The sequence below is a fragment of the Sander lucioperca genome, chromosome 21 (assembly GCF_008315115.2).
Source record: "Sander lucioperca isolate FBNREF2018 chromosome 21, SLUC_FBN_1.2, whole genome shotgun sequence".
NCBI lineage: Eukaryota > Metazoa > Chordata > Actinopteri > Perciformes > Percidae > Sander > Sander lucioperca.
In genome coordinates, this window is record NC_050193.1 from 20,744,471 (window position 1) to 20,770,473 (window position 26,003).

Genomic DNA, 26,003 nt, shown 5'->3' on the forward strand with positions numbered 1-26,003 from the left:
AAGCTTTTCTTGTGACAGGACAGTCCATCCTTCTTTTATAACCTGTCAGTGTCCTTCTCTATGCAAAGTGAACTTCCTCACAGTCTGCTATAAAGACTTGATATCATGCTGTCAGTTGCAGCAGAAGAAGAGAAGCTCCCATCAGATCACCTTCAATAACAACCATGTTCTCTGTAGCTCTGCTGCTGCTGCTGGCTGCTGGATCCTGTGAGTCTCACTGAGGCAGAGACACTGACAGTATGATCACAGCACACTGTTCACTGTTATTACACTGATTCAATACTCAACATGTTTTCCTCCACAGGTGTGAAGTGTGCACAAAACCCCCCACAGACAACAAACAGCAATGTGATCTTAATTACATCTGAGCCCCCCCCCCCCCACCCCTTACAAAGCACTTTGATATATCTACATTATATTTCTATATATTTTACTTTATATTCATGAGTAAATATGTATTCTCTTCATGATGTGACATCACTTAGAGTATTAGACAGAGTTTCTTCAATTGTCAAAGCATTATCTACTGTAATACTAAGTTGCCAAAGTCAAGTACAAACCATAATGTTATAATAGTATACAATGGTGAAATGACAATAACATCATTGTCAAAAATGATAGTAGATGTTATGAAATTGTACATGAATGTAAATACTCCATGTGCTGCCTATTGTTCTCAAAATGACTAATGAGAAACAGAGAACTTGATAACAAGATTAATTATAAATTAACACATTTGAAAAACTCTTGTATCTTAATGTGTCAGATGTCATTTGTATATTATTAGAATAAATTGGCTTATGGTTTTTATACTGAAACATTTTACACAAATTAAAACATGTCAGACAAAGGTCAAAACAGCTGACTTAGAGGGTTGACTCTGACTCAGTTTCATTAAATATCTCCAGTCCAGATGTTTCCTCCCTGTGAGGAGGAGTCGATGCAAAACTCAGATATCTTCCACCTCTACTTATCTGAGTGCAGAGAGGAGGACAGAGAACAGTGGACACACAGTTTAACATGATGGACTATAGGACAGGACTGCTGCTTTGAACTATCTGCTGGACAGGTGAAGATTTTTTACTGATATTAATTTAACATAGCTTTCATTTGTGTCATCATCTTATTTCACTTGATGTTTTTTACCCTCTTGACAGGTGTTGATGGTCAGACTCTGACAGAATCTGAACCAGCGATTAAAAGACCTGGAGAATCTCACAGATTGACCTGTACCACATCTGGATTCACACTCAGCAGCTACGCTATGAGCTGGGTCAGACAGGCTCCTGGAAAACGACTGGAATGGATCGCATATATAGGCACATCTAGTACTCCTATCTATTACTCCCAGTCAGTCCAGGGGAGATTCACCATCTCCAGAGATGACTCCAGCAGTAAAGTCTATCTGCAGATGAACAGTCTGAAGACCGAGGACACAGCAGTGTATTACTGTGCCAGAAGAGACACAGTGAGAGACGATAATATGAGAGTCATACAAAAACTACTTCCTCTATTCACAATCACAATGGGAACATTCAGTTGACTCCTTATCACTGTTTTTTGCCATACTGTCGACACGTTACATGTATTAGTGCGGTGAAACTGTGTCCACTTCATAAGTACATTTTTGAAGATCATGCAAAAATCAACATTTTGGTAACATTTAAAATTAAAAAGCTTCCACATTATTTCAGATTGTACACAAGTTTTTTATGAAATGATTTTGACCTTTTGATGGTTCAGAATTCATTCCTTCATAAGATGCAAAATCATGAAAATAAGTTAGAAACAAATGATGGGTGGAATGATTTTTGTCGAAAACTGATATAAATGGAAATACATAAGGATAAAATGCCATTTGTTTTGTTTTCAAATATTTAAAGGTAAAAAAAACAAACATTCTGAGCTGTAATGACGAAATATTAAGTATTTTTAGTAATTCTAGTCCTCTAAACATCAGTTACAATAATGCACCGTCTGCTTTTCATTCACTGTCATGTTGGTGCTTGAGAGTATCCCAGCATGCATTGGATGGAAGGAAGGTAAGCAGGGAACAAGTACAGAGCTTCAATAACAAACGTTTTTTTGGGTGTCACAAGTGAGTAATCGTTCTCTAATGTTTAAAAGTAGCTACCATTCCTGTTTTAAAACTCTAGAGGGCAGACAAGGACTGGCTTTAACCCTACCAGCCCTAAGGGCCTTTTTACATCTCATTGTCCGTCTGGTTTTAGTTTCTAAAAAAGCTTGTAAAACATCAACCCTGTTGTCTACAGTCAATTTATGAACATCATTTTTTTCAGGAAAAACTGGGCTATTAGAATATTTGTGCTGCAATGAGGTCACTTGAATGTTAAAAAAAGGTTGTATGACCTTAACAGTTATCCCAGTGACGTCCATATACAGGAACAAAAGACAGGGAACTAAAGCAGATTGTTTTTATTTAATTGTTTTCAAGCCTAATGCTCCAGAGATTGATGTTCTCCTCAGAATGATCATCTGTTACAAACTCTTCTGCCATGAAATGACCATAAACCTTCAAAATGCCACATCCATGTGTGCTGGGCACCACTGCTTCAATCAATCAGATGACATAAATTATGCTTAAATTATTGTTGTGGTAAAGTTGATAGCCTAGTTACTCATTTTAAAATAGCATTAAAGTTAATTTAATTTAATTCAATAAAAATATATTCTAGTTTCATCAAAGAAGATTTTAGATTCAAGTCCAGATGTTTTCCTCCCTGTGAGGAGGAGTCAATGCAAAACTCAGATATCTTCCACCTCTACTTATCTGAGTGCAGAGAGGAGGACAGAGAACAGTGGACACACAGTTTAACATGATGGACTATAGGACAGGACTGCTGCTTTTAACTCTCTGCTGATCTTGATTTGACATTCCCATTTGTATTACTAACATATTTCACATAAAGATTTTCTCTGATCTTTGTACCAAGGTAATGCATGACATGCTTATCATATTTGGTTGACCTGTACAACATCTGGATTGTCATTCAGTAGTAACTGGATGGCCTGGATCAGACAGGCTCCTGGAAAAGGACTGGAGTGGGTTGCTACTGCTGATACTGGTGGTAGTAAATACTACTCTCAGTCAGTCCAAGGCCGGTTTATCATCTCCAGAGACAACAGCAGAGAGCAGCTGTATCTGCAGATGAACAGTCTGAAGACTGAAGATTCTGCTGTTTATTATTGTGCTCGAGACCCACAGTAACTGGAGTTGGTTGAGCAGCTGTACAAAATCCTACAGTACTCATTCTTACTGGCTGGTAGTGCACACGTTTGAAATATCTTTCATAAAATGTATATATTTAAACATTCTATATTACATTTTTGTTGTTTTCAGGTTGTTAAGTTGTTTTATATTCTGTGATTTTATTTTCATATGTGTTTTTATTAAAAATGTATAATCCTCCCTGCATTATACACAAACTTGAAAACACAAAATACAATAAAGATCACTCATTGATACAAGGTCCAAAGACAGCCCAACAATCTGGTTGCTGAAATTAAACTTCTACAAATACTTTACATTTCTACAAAGTAAGAAACAATACGGTCTGTAAATGATATGATGTGGAATCTATGAGACTGAAAAATAATGTTTCTGTTTCTTTTATAAAATCACTAGAGGACAGTCAGTGTCTAGTTTCTCTCTCCTCTGTTACTAAAAGGAGAAACTCAGATCTGCTGTTCTCATTGATCTTAACTGACTGATACTCAAACTCTGAAATTATTCATATTGCTCTGTAATAAAATCAATAGGTAAATAAGAATATGTCACTCTTTTCATCACATACTGTAATTTCATTAAAATTATTTCTAAGAGAAAACAGCTGAAAGTGGAGATGAGTGATGACAGCATTTAACATTATTGTTTAGATTGAATTTACTGGTATCGTGTATGGAATTAACTATTTTATATAAAAGAGATTTTTAATGTTTGAAGACAGAATAATAACATAGTCATTAAGGAATTATTGTTGTGTATTAACACAAATGTAAGTCGAGAAAGTAAGTGGAGACAATACTGACAGTTTAATGCAATACAGTTATCTGTACCTAGATATGAAGAAATCAAAAAATCCAGGCATATTTTCACTCTGCAGATATAATAACACTGAACAAACTCTTCTATTGACTCCAGTTAGACCAACATTGATGCTTCATATGTTTGATTTTATGCAAACTCAGTGACCTTCCTTGTTTCTCAGCTATAAAAACATCACATCAGGCTGTCAGTGGAGTTCACAGCACGTCAGTTTCAACATAAACCATGTTCTCTGTAGCTCTGCTGCTGCTGTTGGCAGATGGATGTGAGTCTCTCTGGATTTGTTAAAGTCAACAGTTCATCTGTTGCAGTATAACTTGATAATTTGCTACAAAACATTTTCTTTTTTAACAGGTATGAAGTGTGAACAGTTGACCCAGCCAGCCTCTGTGACTGTGCAGCCAGGTCAACGTCTGACCATCACCTGTCAGGTCTCTTATTCTCTTGGCTACCTCACAGCTTGGATCAGACAGCCTGCAGGGAAAGGACTGGAGTGGATTGGAATGAAAAATACTGGAGATTCATACTACAAAGATTCACTAAAGAACAACTTCAGTATCAGCTTTGACTCTTCCAGCAAGACAGTGACTCTAAATGGACAGCATGTGCAGCCTGAAGACACTGCTGTGTATTACTGTGCCAGAGAGCCACAGTAACACAAACCATCAGTAGACCTGAACAAAAACCCCTCAGAGCCTGAACACTTGTAACATGAAGCCACCAGAGGAGGAGTCCTCAGACCACTAATGGTTTCAACACCAGCTCACTGTTACAGTAAAGAGAGAAACAGACACAAATGGTTCTTAATTCAATTTAACAGCCACAGTTTTCATCAATTTAAATACTTTAAAATTACAATAAATGATACATCATAATATGTATATACTGTATAATCTTCAAGTGATGGAATAAATTCAGCTCACAACTTCATTTTAAAAGAATGTAATCTAACAGTAGAAATGAATCCTCAAAGTCAGTGTCTCTTCCATAATATTATTAATAATTATGTAAATCATAACTGCATCAGTAACGGAATAGTGTTAAGGAAACATCATTGTGATGTTAACGGAACACGCCGACTTATTGGGACTTTAGTTTATTCACCGTAACCCCCAGAGTAAGACACATAGTAAGTCGATACATACCCTTCTCATCTCCGTGCGTGTTGTAACTTTGTCTGACGGTTCCACCGGTAGCTTAGCCTAGCACAGAACCTGCAGGTAACTGGTTGCAACTAGCCTACTGCTCCGAATAAGTGACAAAATAACGCCAACATGTTCCTGTTTACATGTCGTGATTTGTAGAGTCACAGCGTGTACAAAAAACAACGTGACATGAGACACAGCCATCTTCTAACCGTAAACAAACTGGGAACTATATTCACAGAAAGCCTTGCTGCAAAGCAAATCACTCCGCCCAAGTAGCAGAAGTAGCAGAGCTTAGCATTTCTGAGAATATAGTTCCCAGTTTGTTTACGGTTAGAAGATGGCTGTGTCTCATGTCACGTTGTTTTTTGTACACGCTGTGACTATACAAATCACAACATGTAAATAGGAACATGTTGGCGTTATTTTGTCACTTATTCGGAGCAGTAGGCTAGTTGGAACCAGTTACCTGCAGGTTCTGTGCTAGGCTAAGCTACTGGGGTAACCGTCAGACAGCATTACAACCATGGTTACAACACGCACGGACATGAGAAGGGTATATATGGACTTATCTAACTCTGGGGGTTACGGTGAATAAGTGTCCCAATAAAGTCCCAATAAGTCGGCGTGTTCCTTTAATTAGTCAAACTACAAAAAAAACGTATTTTCATTAACTAACGTACTTGTCAGAGATTAAAGTTCCACCTTTTCTTAGTGAGAGATGACGACCTGAACATTTCATCTTCATTTTGAATTATTCAAATATACTTTAGTCAGCTGATTTACTGTCATCAGTATGTAAATCAGCCTCCTTGTGTGTGGCCTCATAAAGAACTGAATTGTGTGTGTGTCAGTGAGAGACAGAAGAGCTCACATCAGTTCAGCTTCAACATCAACATGTTCTCTGTAGCTCTGATACTGCTGCTGGCTGCTGGATCCTGTGAGGAGCTTTCAGTGGATTCACTCTAATACACACATTAGAAACACTGAATAGTCAGATGAATGATGGAGATAATGTTGATTTGTGTTTCCACAGGTGTGAACAGTATTGATCTCATCCAGACAGACTCAATGGTTGTTCAGCCTGGACAGTCTCTGACCATCAGCTGTCAGGTCTCTGGTTATTCTTTGACTGATAACAGCTATGCAACAGGTTGGATCAGACAGAGTGAAGGAAAACCAATGGACTGGATTTCCCATCAGTGGGGTGGAGGAAACTTTTACCAAAATAATCCTCTGAAGAACAAGTTCAGCTACAGCAGAGACACTTCTGCTCTAACAGTGACTCTAAAAGGACAGAATGTGCAGCCTGAGGACACAGCTGTGTATTACTGTGTACGTTACCCCACAGTGATACAAACCACCAACAGACTGCACAAATACCCAGCAACCAGCAAAACTCAACCACACACACATGTTCTAAATGTGAACATTAATAAAGACAGCACTCTCTAATGAGTTAATACAATTAATGTTTATGGAATTCAAACTAACTATATGTAAACAATATTACACAAAATCATATTCATAAGTACAAACCATGCATGTTATAATGACAAAGCGAGATGATAATAGAGCAATTTTCAGAAATGCTTTTAATGTTAGTGATCAGACTAAAACTGTAGTTTATTTATGTTATTGTGAATGCTCTCATTTGCTTCCTATTATGTTCAAAGTGACTAATGAGAAACAAAACCTTGATAACAAGATAATTCATAATTGAATACATGTAATTAAACTTTGTATGTTAATGTGTCAGATGTCATTTGTGTGTATTAGAATACATATACGGTTGTGGTGTTAATATTGATAAACATTTTACACAAATTAAAACATGTCAAACAAACATTAAAACAGCTGACTTGGTGGGTTGACTCTGACTCAGTTTCATTAAATATCTCCAGTCCAGATGTTTCCTCCCTGTGAGGAGGAGTCAATGCAAAACTCAGATATCTTCCAGCTCTACTTATCTGAGTGCAGAGAGGAGGACAGAGAACAGTGGACACACAGTTTAACATGATGGACTATAGGACAGGACTGCTGCTTTTAACTCTCTGCTGGGCAGGTGAAGATTTTCACTGATCTTAATTTGACATAGCTTTTATTTGGTGTCATCAGCTTATTTCACTCAATGTTTTTTATCCACTTGACAGGTGTTGATGGTCAGACTCTGACAGAATCTGAACCAGCGATTAAAAGACCTGGAGAATCCCACAGATTGACCTGTACAACATCTGGATTCACACTCAGCAGCTACTATATGGCCTGGGTCAGACAGGCTCCTGGAAAAGGACTGGAGTGGGTTGCGAGTATCTACAGTAGTAGCTACTACTCTCAGTCAGTTCAGGGCCGGTTTACCATCTCCAGAGACGACAGCAGAGAGCAGCTGTATCTGCAGATGAACAGTCTGAAGACTGAAGATTCTGCTGTTTATTATTGTGCTCGAGAGCCACAGTGACTGGAGTTGGTTGAGCAGCTGTACAAAATCCTACAGTATTCTTACTGGGCTGATGAAGCCAAATAATGAAGATGATATATGTATGTAATATTTATACCATATATTTTTACATTATATTTTTAATATTACTATTTTTTTCTATGTTTTTTCCCCTAAGGTTTACATTAAATATCATTTTTAGATAATAAATTACCCTTCGTCTCTTCACCTTCATTATATAACGTCCTGCTTTCCTGAGAAATATTATTACTCAATATTAAACACACAAAAACACAATAAAGACCACTTGTTGGTAAAAGTGCCAAAAACATCACAACGATCTGGTTGCTTAAATTAAACTACTTCAACTCCTGCAGTAAGAAACATTTCTTGTCTTTCCTCATCCTCCCTGGGCTGATAAACTCTGCACTGTCTCACATGACTAATGTCCTCAGGTCAAGTCATTCAAAATGAGACAACACAGACATTTGAGTATGATTGTTGTATGACTGGCTTTTACGAATTCTGAAAAAAAACTAGTAAAAATCATGCTGCATGATATTTGATATATGATTTTATTTCTGACATAACCACACACATATGAAGGTAAAACCCAACTTTTTTATTCATGAAAAGAGCAAAATTTCAAAGTGGCTTGTTTGGTGCATATTTATCCATGTAGCTCTCAGTCTCGGCCCCCTAGCAGATGGGTCTGACCGCATACGCGGAGTTTGCTGGGGGGGGCAGGAGGAGCGCTTCCCCCTGGTGGCTCAAACAGGTAATTGCATTGTTTAAAAAATTAGTGGAATAATTACATCTGGCATGACCAGATATTTTATAAATATCTTAAATAACACAAAACAACTAAATGGTGATAGGTAATACATCAGATTTCATATACTGCTTTAGTAAAAAAATATATTACCTGGCTGACGATGGGAGCAGCAGGACGCAAAAAACGAAAGTTACTGTTACACTATCTGGACATCTTGCCATGCCAACCTTGCAATAAAGGTTTCCTAAATGCCATGTATATAAATGTGATGTCAGCTTACTAATTGATTGCGGGTTTTGTGTAGATTTAGACTTTTATACGTTTAATTCCACTTTGTTTAAACGGCGAAGTGGAGAGGCCTCGTTCACCTGTTTTGAGCTGGCTGGTGAATGTGACGCTCATATCGTCCTTGCTGGATACACCGTGACTCTGTTTGTGGATCTACTGATCGCTGTGGATTACTTTTTTTCCGTGTCATTGGATTACGGCAAAATAAATACATTTTCTCAACGTGTTTTAACGTTTTATGGTGAGTTTGGAGAGGCATCTCAACAGGCTGTAGGTCGAACACTGATTGTTCACTGTTACATTTTAGTTGAATTTAAGCGTCTGTTTATTGTGTTCCAAAACAGCCGTGCCGCGATTGGATTTCATAAGGGCGAATTGATAAATTGTTACAATGTAACTTAAAATCTGCTTTAAAAATAAACATATGTGTTTTGGAAAATAACGTTCAGCTTCGGCAGCTTTACCTATGTGCTAAAATATACAATGACGAAGCCTAGTGACAAGTCCATAGCAACCAGTGTTTAATTGGTTATATCCCAGCGTCCTTTGCTGAATGGTCTCAATGTTTTATTGTTTTATTTCATGTGAATACTAGTTTACTAGAGGAGTAACTTAGTATTTGAAGTAATGCAGTAATGCATGAAGTGTGCATTTAGTTTCCAGTGCTTATTGTGTTTCCACAACAATGTTAGTGAGTAAATCTACTGAAATGGCCACTACACCATAACAGAGGAGTAGGATGTGTAAGATGAGAATGCAGAGGTTAACTCCTGTACATCATGGCTGTAAAAATCAAATGGTGTCTGTATTTCTTTGCTAAGTGCAAACTTGCATGCAAGGGGAGGATAATGGCTCTTTTTTTAAATAATTTTGCAGGGTAATAGGAGAATTATTAATGACGAGGAGAGGGTCAAGTCTTTTTAGGTTAGAGGCCACAAAACTCCTCTGGTGGCCCCTTAATTAAATAATGAACAGTCCCTAACTACTCCTTTCATTGGCACTTCCCATTGAACAACCCCGTCGGTCGTATTCTCCGCAATAAGTGTGGCACAGTGCTTGCACAGTACGATTTTTCACAGCAAACGGTATTGCCCATCCCTAAACATATTGCTCAAATTACACAATGTACTGACATATTGCACAACCCCAATAGCCTACGTATCGCACAAATTACATAATGCACTGACAATGCACAACCTCAATAGACTACGCATTGGACAACTAACATATTGCACAACCCCAATAGCCTATGCATTGCACAAATGACATAAATGACACCCTAATAGCCTACATATTGCACAAATGACACATTTCCACATAGCCCATGCAGTACGCTACTTATCGCCCGACAAAATAGGACACAACCCAGCCAGCCTACATGGTGGTGTTGAGAAGCTTAATGGACATAGGCACAAATGAGTGTTTATGTCGGTTTAGCCTGCATCTAGGAACCCTGAATCTTCTACCAGAGGGTAAAAGCTGAAATTCTGGGTGAAGTATGTGAGTCGGATCGGAAACTATTTTTTGTGCCTGTCTGATAACCAACTGCTCATAAATTGTCTGGGGGGACAGATGTTTTTGACCCCCATAATCTTCATAGCTGTCTGTACTTGATGGGCAATCTGTGATTTGGACTGTACTGTTAGGTTACCATACCATGTTGTGATGCCATATCTTAGAATACTCTCTAGTATTGCATGATAGAACAACAACATCATTTTTTGCTCAACTCCATACACTCTAAGTCTTCGTAGAAAAAGCATCCTCTGTTGAAATCTGGAACAGAGAGTGTTCACGTGGTCCTTCCAGCTAAGTGCATTATCGATATGCACACCAAGGTACTTGTAAGAGCTAACCTGGGTAATGGGTAAGTTGTTGATCACTACCAGTGTTGGGCAAGTTACTTCCAAAATGTAATACATTATAGATTACTAGTTACTGTCATTTGAGAGTAATTAGATATATTACAATATTACTGTCTCTGAATTGTAATGCGTTACACTACTTTTGCATTACTTTTGAGTTACTTTCACCAAAATAACAGGGGAAGTTTGATTTGGCAGCTAGCTTGTGAATTTCACCACCGGATCAATAAAGTCTCGTCTTTATCCACTTTAATACATCATAGATTATTTATATTTGTATAATTAATATAAATATGCAAAGTAACTAAAGCTATACAAAATAGATAAGTAAAACATGTAATAGGCAAGTAGGAGAAAATGAAAATACTCAAAAGTATGGCATTGTTGTAAAATGTTTGTTTATAGCACTTCAATAAGAAATTCATGTTGTTTAGTTTAAAACACTCTAAAGGAAATGTTCAATTATAGTGTGATTAAAACTCACTATTAACATTATTTACAGTACTTGATTTACAGCTGATTTGTGAAAAGGTAGCCTACACAACCTTATTTAACAGTAATTTAGTTTTACTGCGAACCGTCACAGGAAGTGCTTTTATTTTGAAGTAGGCTACACGGAAGTTGTCTGTTGTGTAGCCTACTCTTGCTAGCTTACTGAGATGCAACATGTCCACTTTCTTGTTTGTAAAACTGCAACATATTGAACAGTAAATGGTCACAGTAAAAGACAAGCGTTTTTGGTCGTCATTCGAAGCCATTCCACTACGGGCGTAGTTACTCTCCACGGCTGATAAAAATGCAATGATATTTACGTGTAGCAAGCCTCAACATTAATTCCCGACATGTTTATATCTGTCAGCCGCTGACGTACCGTCACCTGTTGGGACATACATGCTGTCCGTACCGTCTCTGGTTCTGACCACGGGAACAGAAAAAGGACAGCTCACTTCAACGCAGCGTAATAACTCCTGAAAATAATATCCATCTCGCAAATGTATTTGTCTCTGCAGTCATCTCAACCATCGAATACAGCGACAGGAAAATAATACGGCTTTTTTTTTTTCCTGTGAAGAAATGTGTCGCGGTGTTGGTGAATTCTTAAAAAAACCAATGCACCACTAAATGTTGCGTTAAAATGCGTTGTAACTCGCGTTACTGAGATTGTAACGAGTATAATATTACCGAAATTTAATTATTAATGCGTTATATTACTGCATTACAGCAAAAAGGAATACATTACTGTAATTGCGTTACTTTTGTAACGCGTTACTCCCAACACTGATCACTACACACACACGTCTACTAGCTCGGTGACATTAACAGGAGTGAATGTGCAGCCTGAGGACACAGCTGTGTATTACTGTGTCCGTGTAAGCTACACAGTGATGCAAACCACCAACAGACCTGCACAAATACCCAGCAACCAGCATGTGACTCAAACACTAATTTACATGAGATTGCTATGGATAAAAGCGTCAAATGTAATGTAATCATTAATTCTTCAGTTCAACTTAACATGTACCATACAAACGGCCTTTATTTATGGTTAAATTATAGAACGGTAACACTTTATAATAATGGGACTGGAAATCTTTGTGACCCGTCAAATAAAAAACATTGTCAAGTAGTAAGTTAGTAAAAAGTAAAATTCATAAATATCCTACTTGGGTGAGCATTGTTCTCAGGCATTACTGTTTAAGTGCCTTATGTTGTTGTGAATACAGGAACCATAAAAATGCATCTGCAGTATACTGTAGTTTGTGTCAATGTAGTGACCTCAGTATTATTTTACCAACCCACAGTACAGGTTTTCTGAATAAATGTACACTGCTGTGACTGGTCAATTCTTTGAAGAAGACATGAACATCATTAATAAATCAGAAATCTTGATGATTCAAATACCTTAATTGATGCATTAATTAACGTAATGTTCCTGCATTAAGTCATGCATGATATCCTATTAATCTTTGTACATTCCTGAAGTACAACATGAATTCATGATCTTTCTTGCATGAAGTCATGCATGAATTCACGACAATTCATCTACCATAATTACAAAGTGTAACCGATAGAACAATACAAAACAAAAAGTGCTCTTGTCTCTGAATGTGATATTGTATCTAACATAGAATGACAAGCAACTATAATTAAAAAATGAACAAATAATAAATTATACAAACTATAACAGAGTGCTGGTTTAGGAGCCACTCCCTCCCCATTATGTCCTGATGCAAATCTTCAGTCTGTGCAGTGTACTTCTGTCCTGCTGACTGCTCTTGTTCTTTGTGTGGAGCATCAGATGTCACATCTCCAGCCTCAGGATGATGAACACACTCACTCTTCTGCTGGTTGCTCTCTCTCTGCCCTGTGAGTTCTCCTGCTTCTTGCTGTGTTTTCTTTTCTCAGACAACATGGACTGATGGTCAGTCAGTGACACCAGAAAACTTCCCAGATGCCTGTCTCACTTTATTCTGTGGTTCTTCTCTCCTTTCATCTCATCAGGTTGTACAGGTCAAAGTATGGAGTCTATTCCTTCCAGTTCAGTAGTGAAAAAGCCTGGGGAGACTCTCAGTCTCTCCTGCAGGGGATCTGGCTTCACATTTAGCTGCTGTGTTATGAGCTGGATCAGACAACCTGCAGGAGAAGGAATGGAATGGATAGGGAGAGGCTTCTCTGCTTCAAGTAGTAACACTTATGCCAGCAGTGTGCAGGGCCATGTAGAAATCAGTAGAGATGACAGCAACAGCATGGTGTATCTGAGACTGTCCAACTTAAAGCCAGATGACTCTGCTGTGTATTACTGTGCAAAACACACAGTGGTTAAAGGAAGCAGAGAGGCTTGACAAAAACACCTCATACAATTTATTTTCAAGAATACCTCCAGGTGGCAGTAGAAGATAAGACGTCACATGACACTAAGGAGAATGTCACAGTGTCTCTAAACCAAACACACACGCAAACATACATGCACATTATAAAAAGCAACAGCTGCTGTTGTGGTGTGTGACTTCCTGTTTACAAAACAGTAAATTAAACATGCTTTTACAGTAATGGTTAATAATGTCTATTGTTGATATCGAGCTGTAAGTGTTGCATGTTATATCCAGTATGGATGGCCCTTAATGGCATCATAATGATAATCATAATGTAAAATTATCATTTATTTCCCCCCAGAGATGTGTTGAGTTTCTCTTATAGGAGGAGGAGTCAATGCAAATCTCTGACCTCTTCCATCTCTACATATGTGTTGCAGAGTGAAGGACAGACATTAAATCACTGACATACACGCTGTAGACTGGACAGAGACAACTGGCTTTAACAATGATCACACCTGATTATTTGGTTGTTTTTCTCATCCTGTCATTTAACTGGGCAGGTAAGAACAAGAGATGTTTTTCTGATAAACCTCCTGGTACAAAGACAACATGGCTGCATTACAGAAACTAATGAGCTGTTTAAATGTCTGTAGGTACTGAGGGTCAAACACTGACTGAGTCTGAACCAGTGGTTAAAAGACCTGGAGAATCCCACAGACTGACCTGCACATATTCTGGGTTTGGTGGAGATTATAATAATGCTTGGATCAGACAGGCTGCTGGAAAAGGACTGGAATGGATTGCTTACATCAGCGGTTCTAGTAGCTACATCTACTACTCTCAGTCAGTCAAAGGCCGGTTTACCATCTCCAGAGAAAACAGCAGAGAGCAGCTGTATCTGCAGATGAACAGTCTGAAGACTGAAGATTCTGCTGTTTATTATTGTGCTCGAGAGCCACAGTGACACAGGAAGGAGCAACACTGTACAAAAACTCAACATGTCAAAACAAGTCAAAACTTTGCTTTCTTCTTTTCTCATTCACATAATAAGCTTCAGTTCAACATCATCAACACATTCAGAGAAAGAGTCTCAATAAAACTGTTCCATTCACACATGTTTTATTGCAGATCCCCCATATATACTGTAGTTGAAGCAGACATTAAATATTCTGTTAATCTGTTGATTCTGTTGTAAATATAAATCTATTTGTCTGAAATGTTTGACTTGTGTTAGACAATTTGTTAAAAACAAATGGAATTTAAGTTTGTTTTAAGTTTGTAATAATACCTACATTTTCTTTCATGTGTCAAAAATATATTTCATATCACAATTTAAAGCTTTACTTGTGACAGGATAGTCCATCCTTCTTTTATAGCCTGTCAGTGTCCTTCTCTATGCAAAGTGAACTTCTTCACAGTCTGCTATAAAGACTTGATCTCATGCTGTCAGTTGCAGCAGAAGAAGAGAAGCTCCCATCAGATCACCTTCAATAACAACCATGTTCTCTGTAGCTCTGCTGCTGCTGCTGGCTGCTGGATCCTGTGAGTCTCACTGAGGCAGAGACACTGACAGTATGATCACAGCACACTGTTCACTGTTATTACACTGATTCAATACTCAACATGTTTTCCTCCACAGGTGTGAAGTGTGAACAGTTGACACAGCCAGCCTCTGTGACTGTGCAGCCAGGTCAACGTCTGACCATCACCTGTCAGGTCTCTTATTCTGTTGGTAGCTACTACACAGCTTGGATCAGACAGCCTGCAGGGAAAGGACTGGAGTGGATTGGATATGGCTGTGTTGGATGCACCACATACTACAAAGATTCACTGAAGAACAAGTTCAGTATCAGCTTGGACTCTTCCAGCAACACAGTGACTCTAAATGGACAGAATGTGCAGCCTGAAGACACTGCTGTGTATTACTGTGCCAGAGAGCCACAGTAACACAAACCATCAGTAGACCTGAACAAAAACCCCTCAGATCCTGAACATTTGTAACATGAAGCCACCAGAGGAGGAGCCCTCAGACCACTAATGGTTTCAACACCAGCTCACTGTTACAGCAAGGAGAGAAACAGACACAACACAAATGGTTCTTAATTCAATTTATCAGCCACAGTTTTCATCAATTTAATTACTTTAAAATTACAATCAATGATACATCAAAATAAAAAGTCTTATTCATAAATACTAACCATGAATGTTATAATAGTATGACACAGTGAGATCAATACAAAGCAGTTGTCATAAATGATACTAGATGTTGGTGATCAGAATGAAACCGATTATTTATATTATTGTGAATGCTCTCATGTGCTGCCCATTCTGCTCACAGAGACCAATGAGAAACAGAGCCTTGATACCAAGATTAAACATAATTTAAGTATTTTGAATAAACCTTGAGAAAAACAGATGTAATTTGTGTATTGTTAGAATACATGTGGCTATAATGTTAATACTGATAAACATGTTACACAAATTAAGACTCTTGCACATTCATTTTTCATTAATAAATTAATTTAATAAATAAATAGAATTATAGGCTATAGGCTATAATTGACTATAGGACAGGACTGCTGCTTTTAACTATCTGCTGGGCAGGTGAAGATTTTCATTGATATTTATTTGACACAGTTTTAATTTCTATAACTGACATTTTTCACATTTTCCTTTTGTCCTGACAGGTGTTGATGGGCAGACTCTAATAGAATCTGAACCAGTGGTTAAAAGACCTGGAGAATCTCACAGATTGACCTGTACAGCCTCTGGGTTTAACTTTGGTAGCTCTTGGATGGCCTGGATCAGACAGGCTCCTGGAAAAGGACTGGAGTGGTTAGCAACTATCAAATATGATAGTGCTAGCATCTACTACTCTCAGTCAGTTCAAGGCCGGTTTATCATCTCCAGAGACAACAGCAGAGAGCAGCTGTTTCTGCAGATGAACAGTCTGAAGACTGAAGATTCTGCTGTTTATTATTGTGCTCGACAGCCACAGTGACTGGAGTTGGTTGAGCAGCTGTACAAAATCCTGCAGATCCCGTTCTTATAGATATATTCTTAGAAAAAAATATTTTTTTATAGCTTTTGTTGTTTTCAATAAAAACATGAAAATGTGCCCTGAAAAAGATAGACATTATTAACTACCAACAACAATATCTTACTTTAATTTCAATTTATTGAATTTATTTGAGATATAGCATATCATTTTAGAGGGGGTCCTATCAATTATCACTTCCTTACAAAAGAGCCAAAGACAGCAAAATAATCTTTATCCAGGTATGAATAAAATAAATACTACATACACATTTCAGCCATGTGGCATCTAAAGTGGGAGTGACAAATAATGTTACATTTTCTTTCATAAAAACCATAGAAGGGGTCAGTCTCAAGTTTCTCTGTCCTCTATATGGAAACACTTAGTTCTGCTTATCTCATTGATTTTGACTGACTGCCACTCAAAACTACAATTTTATACTCAGACCCTTTGAGAGCTTGCTTCACCCCAACAGAAATAGAACATTTAGGTGCTGGATCAGCAGTGACTGATTCTTCATATATTAATTTAGTTGTATAGTTCTCCTTTTCATCATTTCAAATCAATTTCAATATAAACAGCTAGAAGACTGAAGGAGCTGCTGTTTATTCTTGTGTATGTAAGCCATTGGGTTGGAAGCTGAATGGATACTGTAATAATACTGCAATAAGGCAAACTTTTACTTCCTTGGCTCTTGGAGGAAAAACTAAGCATTCCTTTGTCACATTGTTTTCTCTATTAGCAGTAATCCACCTCACTTAGGTGAACAATAACCTTTTAAATTAACGTCTTAGACTGACATTACAGCTTGTACTTTATACATTGAACTACACACCACACAATCTTACCCTCTTAGAAATGCACACAGTTGAAAAACTGTCAAAAACAATGAAGAACATATTTATTTCAGTCTGTTTCGAAAACCTCTCTCTCTCTCTCTCTCTCTCTCTCCTCTCTCTCTCTCTCTCTCTCTCTCTCTCTCTCTCTCTCTCTCTCTCTCTCTCTTTCCTACAGAGTCCAGCACTTCTGACGGAAAACTGTATCTCCCGCTGCTAAATGTTAATTGCATGTAATGCATAATCCCCACCCATTCTGTCAACACAATATATAATCCCCATAACCCTCTGCAGTTGCAGACTGAGTCAAGTTCCCACCATGACAGTTGTACAAAGTGTCCTCCTCTTGGCTCTCATTTCAGGTGAGTGAAGTCGGGGTTGAGTGAAGGAGGAGAAATGGAGCTTTGGATGTCGGCTGGCTCCCTGTAATGTAAACTCTGTCTCTTCCAGCTGCTCAGGGCCAGTCCCTCACCTCCTCAGAGCCAGTGGTGAGCAGACCTGGACAACCAGTCACTCTGTCCTGTAATGTGAACGGACTGCCTCTAGCTTGGCTGCACTGGATTCGTCAGAAACCAGGGAAAGGACTGGAATGGATCGGACGCATTGATAGCGGAACTGACACAATATTTGCCCAAAGTGTCCGAGGCCAGTTTTCCATCACCAAAGACACTTCCCAAAATCTTGTGCCCTTAGAGGTTAAAAGTCTGAAACAAGAAGACTCTGCAGTTTTGAATGTGAAGTTTCACATTCAAAACTTATTTTTTTTTACGGCTTCAAATCTTTTTTTTTCAGTTTCAGATCTGTTTTTCAGTTTCAGATCAGTTTTTTTCAGTTTCAGACTTTTGGCCCTGATTTTGCGTAGGGGGCGTGGCTTCAACTCAGAGGGGCATGGAATTATGAGTAGCAGCCTAACAAAGAAGGCAGAAGACTCTCCTCAGTCATGTTGCCTTCAGGAAATTGTGTTACTGCGAGAACTATGACTGAATGCTTTCTATCCACCATATACATGTGATTTTTACTAAAGAAACTGATGCCAGTGACAAAGTTCCATTTAAAAAACTGTTTTGGACAACACGTGGTACCAATTACACTATAACAGCAATAAACTGTGCCAGATTGTGCAGTTCAGCAGGAACAATGACTTCTCCCACTTCCATGTACGACTTTGAATGTATGCACCACAGTATTCCGTTCTCTTAATACATCCATGCAGTATTCACTCGGCAGTCAGCATGGCGTCCGCTCCACCAAGGCAACCCTGGCGCCAGCGCACAGGTAAGACATGTGAAAGATATTAGCATTTTTTAATAGATACTTTGGGACATTATCCCCGCAGTGGCATTTTTTTGTCATTAACACAAAGGGAAAATAGGTGGACAGCTGGACAAAGCTGGAAATGAAGCATTGCAGCCACTGTCGAGTTATGGTCATTCTGACAAACAGAGGTTAACAAAGACACTACATGTTAAAGTCAAAAAGCTTGAGCTGGACACTGAAATTAGTATAAAAACACCAGCTAGTGTGAAGCTAACATTAGTTAATGCTAACCTTTATAATAACAACAGGTTCCTTTTTTTCTTTTTGTAGCTCCAGACCAACCCACAATTACATGCCATGTGTTTGAATCTATGCAAACTCAGAAATCTTCCTGGTGACCCAGTTATAAAGACTTCACATGAGACTGTCAGTGGAGGTTAAAGAGGATCAGAACTCACATCTTGTCAGTTTCAACATAAACCATGTTCTCTGTAGCTCTGCTGCTGCTGTTGTTAGCTGGATGTGAGTCTCTTTGTCAAAGTCAGTAGTTCTTCTTTTGCAGTACAACTTGATCATTTGTTAGAAAACCTTTTCTTTTTTTAACAGGTGTGAAGTGTGAGCAGTTGACCCAGCCAGCGTCTGTGACTGTGCAGCCAGGTCAACGTCTGACCATCACCTGTCAGGTCTCTTATTCTGTTAGCAGCTACTACACAGCTTGGATCAGACAGCCTGCAGGGAAAGGACTGGAGTGGATTGTAAGTGGACGTGTTGGATCCACAACGTACTACAAAGATTCACTGAAGAACAAGTTCAGTATCAGCTTGGACTCTTCCAGCAACACAGTGACTCTAAATGGACAGAATGTGCAGCCTGAAGACACTGCTGTGTATTACTGTGCCAGAGAGCCACAGTAACACAAACCATCAGTAGACCTGAACAAAAACCCCTCAGAGCCTGAACACTTGTAACATGAAGCCACCAGAGGAGGAGCCCTCAGACCACTAATGGTTTCAACACCAGCTCTCTGTTACAGTAAAGAGAGAAACATACACAACACAAATGGTTCTTAATTCAATTTGACAGCCACAGTTTGTATCAATTTAAATACTTTGAAATTTCAATCAATGATAAATCATTATATGTTCATAACTATAATCTTCAAGTGATGGAATAAATTCAGCTCACAACTTTATTTTAAACGAATGTAATATAACTACAGTAGAAATTAATCCTCAAAGTCAGTGTCACTATTATTTAATAATTATGTAAATCCTAATTGCATCAGTAATGGAATACTCTTTAGGAAACATCATTGTGATGTTAATTAGTCAAACTACAAACAAAAATCTTTTCATTAACTATCTAACATGTTTTTGTCAGAGGTTAAAGTTCCACCTTTCCTTTATGAGACATGAAGACCTGAACATTTCATCTTCATTTTGAATTATTCAAATATACTTTAGTCAGCTGATTTACTATCATCAGTATGTAAATCAGCCTCCTTGTGTGTTGCCTCATAAAGAAGTGAACTGTGTGTGTGTGTGTGTCAGTGAGAGACAGAAGAGTTCACATCAGTTCAGCTTCAACATCAACATGTTCTCTGTAGCTCTGATACTGCTGCTGGCTGCTGGATCCTGTGAGGAGCTTTCAGTGGATTCACTCTAATACACACATTAGAAACACTGAATAGTCAGATGGATGATGGAGATAATGTTGATTTGTGTTTCCACAGGTGTGAACAGTATTGATCTCATCCAGACAGACTCAATGGTTGTGCAGCCTGGACAGTCTCTGACCATCAGCTGTCAGGTCTCTGGTTATTCTTTGACTGATAACAGCTATGCAACAGGTTGGATCAGACAGAGTGAAGGAAAACCAATGGACTGGATTTCCCATCAGTGGGGAACAAGTGGCCTTATTCAAAATAATGCTCTGAAGAACAAGTTCAGCTACAGCAGAGACACTTCTGCTCTAACAGTGACTCTAAAAGGACAGAATGTGCAGCCTGAGGACACAGCTGTGTATTACTGTGTACGTTACCCCACAGTGATACAAACCACCAAGAGACCTGCACAAATACCCAGCAACCAGCATGACTCAACCACACACACTTTGTAAAATGAATGTAAACAAATAAATTATCCAGCAGAGTATATGTGGCCAGTTACTCCCTGATAGATCAGAATCAGAATCAGAATCAGAATCAGAAAAGCTTTATTGCCAAGTATGTTTTTTATACATACAAGGAATTTGTTCTGGTGTTGTAGGTGCAGGTCACATTCTCTAAAATAAGTTAAACAAACAGGTTAAACAGAACAAACAATATAAGTAAATAAATATATGTATATATATATATATATATATATATATATATATATATATATATATATATATATATACATACACACACAGTTTTCCTACATGGGCAATTCAATGCCATATTCAGATTTGAGATGTAATGTGAAGAAACTGCTTAGATATTGGAAAAATAGTTGTTTTTACTATGAATAATTACTCAGTTATTATTATTATTATTATTATTATTATTATTATTATTATCAGGCTACATCTGTAAGATGTATGGTGTGCCCGAGGTTGATGCATGCAACAAAGCAAGAGTGAAGTTGTTTTGCAAAGGTCGTCCACAAGAGACTCTGCCTCCAACCTCAGATGCAGTGAAGTTTCATATCATGCGTTCACACTATCAAGCGACAATCTGGAACCAAGCTCACCTGCCGCATCCTGATCTTGCTCCAGTGGATGAAATGGGATGGATGCACAATGAAGGTCAATTAGTGCCACGGCTAATTTCTCTGCCACCTATGCCTAAAGCCTGCAGGGAGTTCACTTCATGTGGGTGTACCAAGGGATGCCTCAGCCAACGCTGCAGCTGCAGGTATGTGTATAGGGAATTAGCTGATGTTGATCATTGTGTACAAGAATGTACAAATGTGACTATATACTATAGACTGGTAGAGTATTCCAATGTACCTGTACTTGTACTGGTTGTAATCTTTCTATTCTATTCTATTTAATCTATTCTATTCAGAAAGAGTCGCATGGAATGTATAGACGCATGCAACTGCATTGAAACATTGAAAAGGACTGTGAATAAGCTGTCACTGTAACTTCTACTGGGATATAGTTCAATGATATCAACATGACCCATGGATCTTCCTGCTTTTGGATCTTATTTGATTGACAACTTCTTTATCACTAATGACCACCTTTTTCTCTATACTTGTGTGATTTTCAAGCTGATTATTGACACTTGATCTAAATCAGGACAGGATGTTAAATTCCCCATGTGTGAAAACCTGTGAACATTTAATTAAACTTTGTAACTTTTAGTATTTGTTTGTACATTTGAACTCAAAACAAAATACAAAGTAAGTAAATGTAGCCTGATAATATCAACAATAATAATAATAATAATAATAATAATAATAATAATAATAATAATAATAATAATAACGGAGTAATTATTCATAGTAAAAACAAACATTTTTCCAATACCTAAGCAGTTTCTTCACATTACATCTCAAATCTGAATATGGCATTGAATTGCCCATGTAGGAAAACTTACAAAAGCACATTTATTTCATGTTTGTACCTTGTTTAGTCAAAAAGATATACTGAAAAACAGATTTCAGCCTGGCGGTGGCGGCCATTTTGAATTTCTCAATTTTGAGGCATTTTGGGACATTTTTGAGCTTCATATACAGCAGATTTGGATTCAGCACCCCTTAATACCCATAGAAATGTTGTTCAATATAAATAATCACAAAATGCCTCCAGCACTTTAAATAAGCACATTTTCAGAAATTCTGCCTAGACTATAAGGATACCTCCACTGATGAAGGTAGAGTGAACTTCTCTCACTGAGCTGAGCTGTTAATAGTGACCTCTTTCAATATGCTAACAGTGAAATGGTAAAACGTACTTCACAGGTAATTTCAGATTTTTTTTAAAATTATTTTCCCAGCTACACCATCAACTTCATCCTCAACATCAACCGATGCATCACTTCTCAGTGCTGATGTTTCCTCTATAGCACAAGGTACCACCACCACGAGCTCTATAATTATAGCTGATATCCTGCACAGCCCAGAGTTTAAACTGATAAGTGTGTGCTGTCATATTGTTAGAAAAAAAAACAGTGCAAATCACTATTGAATTCCCACCAAACTGTGTAAATACCAGTCACTTTTGCCCATGGACATTTCAGAATTTTTACTATACAGTAGTGCCTGTCAAATTTCTAGGTGTCAGACATTCAGTGATGCATTCTGTACCTCGACAGATGGATTATATTAGTAATAGTATATGCAACACGAGTATTTGCACTTTAAACATTTTTTATTTATGCACAGTTTATGCAACAGCAGTTTATGCACTGTAAACCTTTTTTTATTTATATGAAGTGTGGGTGAACTTAAACTTTATGGCTATGCTGTGGTTCCTGTAGGCTTTGCGTGCGTGCGTGCAGGGCGGGGGGGCCTCCATGTCCATTTTGCTTGTGGCCCCCAAATTCCTTTAAACGGCCCTGTGTGTGTCCGACTATGCGTGCTTTCGAACACCCCCCCAACTCTGCCTCTGATTGGCTTAACATGACATTTTACTCAACCTCAGCCAATCGTCAGCATTTCTGCGCTTGTCACGCGCACTGCCCACTAACCAAGGAAGAACAGTAAAAAAAGTCTTTTCCTCTCGGCTCAGACTCAGAGATCTAGTTGGTCTGATGAAAAAAACTGCTTCAAATATAGTAACGCGCCACATTTTTTGGCGGTAACGGTAACGGCGTTATTAAGATGGTAAGAGTAATCAATTAGATTACTTGTTACTGAAAAAAAGTAATGCTGTTAGTAACGCCGTTATTCCCATCACTGCATAAGATAATGTTTGTCGATCTCAAACCAAGCATACAAGGTGATTTAATGAACGAAAACACATTTTTCCAATGATAATTATCTTGATAACTTTTATATATAAACCGTAACACTATTACATTATTTGTAAGTTGCATTTCACAAAAAACATCTGCCAAGTAAATATGTGTTCAAATGTTAGAGTGACTTACAGTAAAACATGGATAATAATGATATTACGTTAAAAATGTAAATAGAATACAGAAAGATTATTCTTACTGTAAGAATAACACAAAATACGTTAAGGAGAAAGCCGTAACATGAAAATATGTTTTGAGGAGAGATTTAACAAAGGACACTGTTCAATCAAAAAGGAGGAGTTAATGCAAATCTCAGATATCTTCCACCTCTACTTATGTAAGTGCAGAGAGGAGGACAGAGAACAGTGGACACACAGTTTAACATGATGGACTATAGGACAGGACTGCTGCTTTTAACTCTCTGCTGGGCAGGTGAAGATTTTCACTGATCTTGATTTAACATAGCTTTTTTTTGGTGTCATCAGCTTATTTCACTTGATGTTTTTATCCTCTTGACAGGTGTTGATGGTCAGATTCTGACAGAATCTGAACCAGCGATTAAAAGACCTGGAGAATCCCACAGATTGACCTGTACAACATCTGGATTCACATTCAGCAGCTACCATATGAACTGGGTCAGACAGGCTCCTGGAAAAGGACTGGAGTGGATCGCTTTTGTACACACAGGCAGTTCTCATCTCTTTTACTCCCAGTCAGTCCAGGGGAGATTCACCATCTCCAGAGATGACTCCAGCAGTAAAGTCTATCTGCAGATGAACAGTCTGAAGACAGAGGACACAGCAGTGTATTACTGTGCCAGAAGAGACACAGTGAGAGACGATAATATGAGAGTCATACAAAAACTACTTCCTCTATTTACAATTACCACTGGGATCATATAGTTGACAAAGTATTCCTTTTTTGTACCATACTGCTGATAAGTACACAAGTACCACAAGTACATGCATGAAGATCATGCAAGAATCAACATTTTGGTAGCATTTAAAATAAAAAGCTTCCATATGATTTTCAGATTGTACACAAGTTTCTTTCATGAAAATGACAGAATGACAGAACCAATTTTACACCAAATCCTTTAATTCACACATTTTACAGCCATTAAAAGGAAGCATCAACAAACCAAAACCTTGTTGCCATTTTTCTCTTTCAGTTTTAAAATAACTGTGACTTGAAAGATTGTTTTTGTCTGTTCATAGATCTTAGCAAAATCTTTTTCCTTTATGAAAGAAGTTGTATCTGCAGATGAAAAGTCTGAAGACTGAAGTTGCTGTTTATTATTGTGCCTGATGGCCACAGAGTTGTTTGAGCAGCTGTACCAAATCCTACAGAACTTAACTGGACTTATAAAGCACAACAAGCTTTTTTCTTTTTTTACTATTATAGAATATTCAGTGCCACAGTTCAACACATTGTCATGAACAGTTTTTGGATAAAAAAAAATGTGTATTATGGTCTGAATAAAAGGATGTTGGCCAACATTTATTGGCATTGTGTTCTATCAATATATTCATTTTTTTTTTTTAAATGTTAAAAAAAAATTAGTTTTTTTTCATTTTCAAATACATACATAAGTCATGTCATGGTATATCAATGATAAATAAAACAAAACAAAATTGAATTTAAAACTTTGATAAACTGAAAAAATATATATATTTAATGCAAAACACATTTTAACCAACTTACAACCTTAAATATAGTTATGTTGATTAGAATATTTTGTTTTATTCTTACCCCTTGCTGATAATACAGGCCCCCTTCCCTCCAGTGCAGGAAACAGTGTTTGGTTTTTGTATTAGGGTTTATCACAGTGATGGTATGGGTGGGGCACTGAGATATAGATCCATACAAAAACCTAAGAGCAATAATCTAACGCTCTCCCATTCTTGTGATGAAAAAAAAAGCTCAGGACTGAATATTTCCTACTGAAATATGAGGTAACTACTATGTTTATCATTTTTAATGAGCAGATTCGTGGTTAAAAGTTAATAAATTAGTAGTTTAGTCAGAGTTGGTGCACAGTATTTGTCATCTTGCAGTAAATCTTAACTTTAAGAACTGATTAAGAATCAGCATAAAACACATGATCCCAGGATGACATCAGGGGATAATACTGATCACGATGTACAGTGGGGAGAACAAGTATTTGATACACTGCCGATTTTGCAGGTTTTCCTACTTAGAAATCATGTAGAAGTCTGTCATTTTTATCATAGGTACACTTTAAACTCTGACGGATCTAAAACAAAAATCCAGAAAATCACACTGTATGATTTTTAAGTAATTAATTTGCATTTTATTACATGACATAAGTATTTGATACATCAGAAAAGCAGAACTTAATATTTGGTACAGAAACCTTTGTTTGCAATTACAGAGATCATACATTTCCTGTAGTTCTTGACCAGGTTTGCACACACTGCAGCAGGGATTTTGGTCCACTCCTCCATACAGACCTTCTCCAGATCCTTCAGGTTTCGGGGCTGTCGCTGGGCAATACGGACTTTCAGCTCCC

At 37.7% G+C, this 26,003-nt stretch overlaps 1 long non-coding RNA gene and 5 gene segments (V, D, J or C); all 6 read left to right on the forward strand.

Moving 5' to 3' along the window:
- The first annotated feature begins 149 nt into the window (after positions 1 to 149).
- On the forward strand, positions 150 to 19,474 carry LOC118494095. The segment is given in 3 exon segments: positions 150 to 207; positions 4,421 to 4,497; positions 19,206 to 19,474. Coding segments are annotated over 3 exon segments (351 nt in total).
- On the forward strand, positions 7,167 to 7,684 carry LOC116051905. The segment is given in 2 exon segments: positions 7,167 to 7,276; positions 7,365 to 7,684. Coding segments are annotated over 2 exon segments (354 nt in total).
- On the forward strand, positions 13,861 to 14,384 carry LOC118494092. The segment is given in 2 exon segments: positions 13,861 to 13,952; positions 14,046 to 14,384. Coding segments are annotated over 2 exon segments (366 nt in total).
- Positions 14,862 to 15,369, forward strand: LOC118492903. The segment is given in 2 exon segments: positions 14,862 to 14,934; positions 15,032 to 15,369. Coding segments are annotated over 2 exon segments (351 nt in total).
- On the forward strand, positions 18,299 to 18,870 carry LOC116051935. Its single transcript, XR_004105460.1, has 3 exons — positions 18,299 to 18,455; positions 18,782 to 18,786; positions 18,859 to 18,870. It is a non-coding gene; the product is annotated as an uncharacterized LOC116051935 (long non-coding RNA).
- A 621-nt stretch (positions 19,475 to 20,095) lies between the features above and the next one.
- LOC116051861 lies at positions 20,096 to 20,669 on the forward strand. The segment is given in 2 exon segments: positions 20,096 to 20,158; positions 20,255 to 20,669. Coding segments are annotated over 2 exon segments (429 nt in total).
- Positions 20,670 to 26,003: the final 5,334 nt, after the last annotated feature.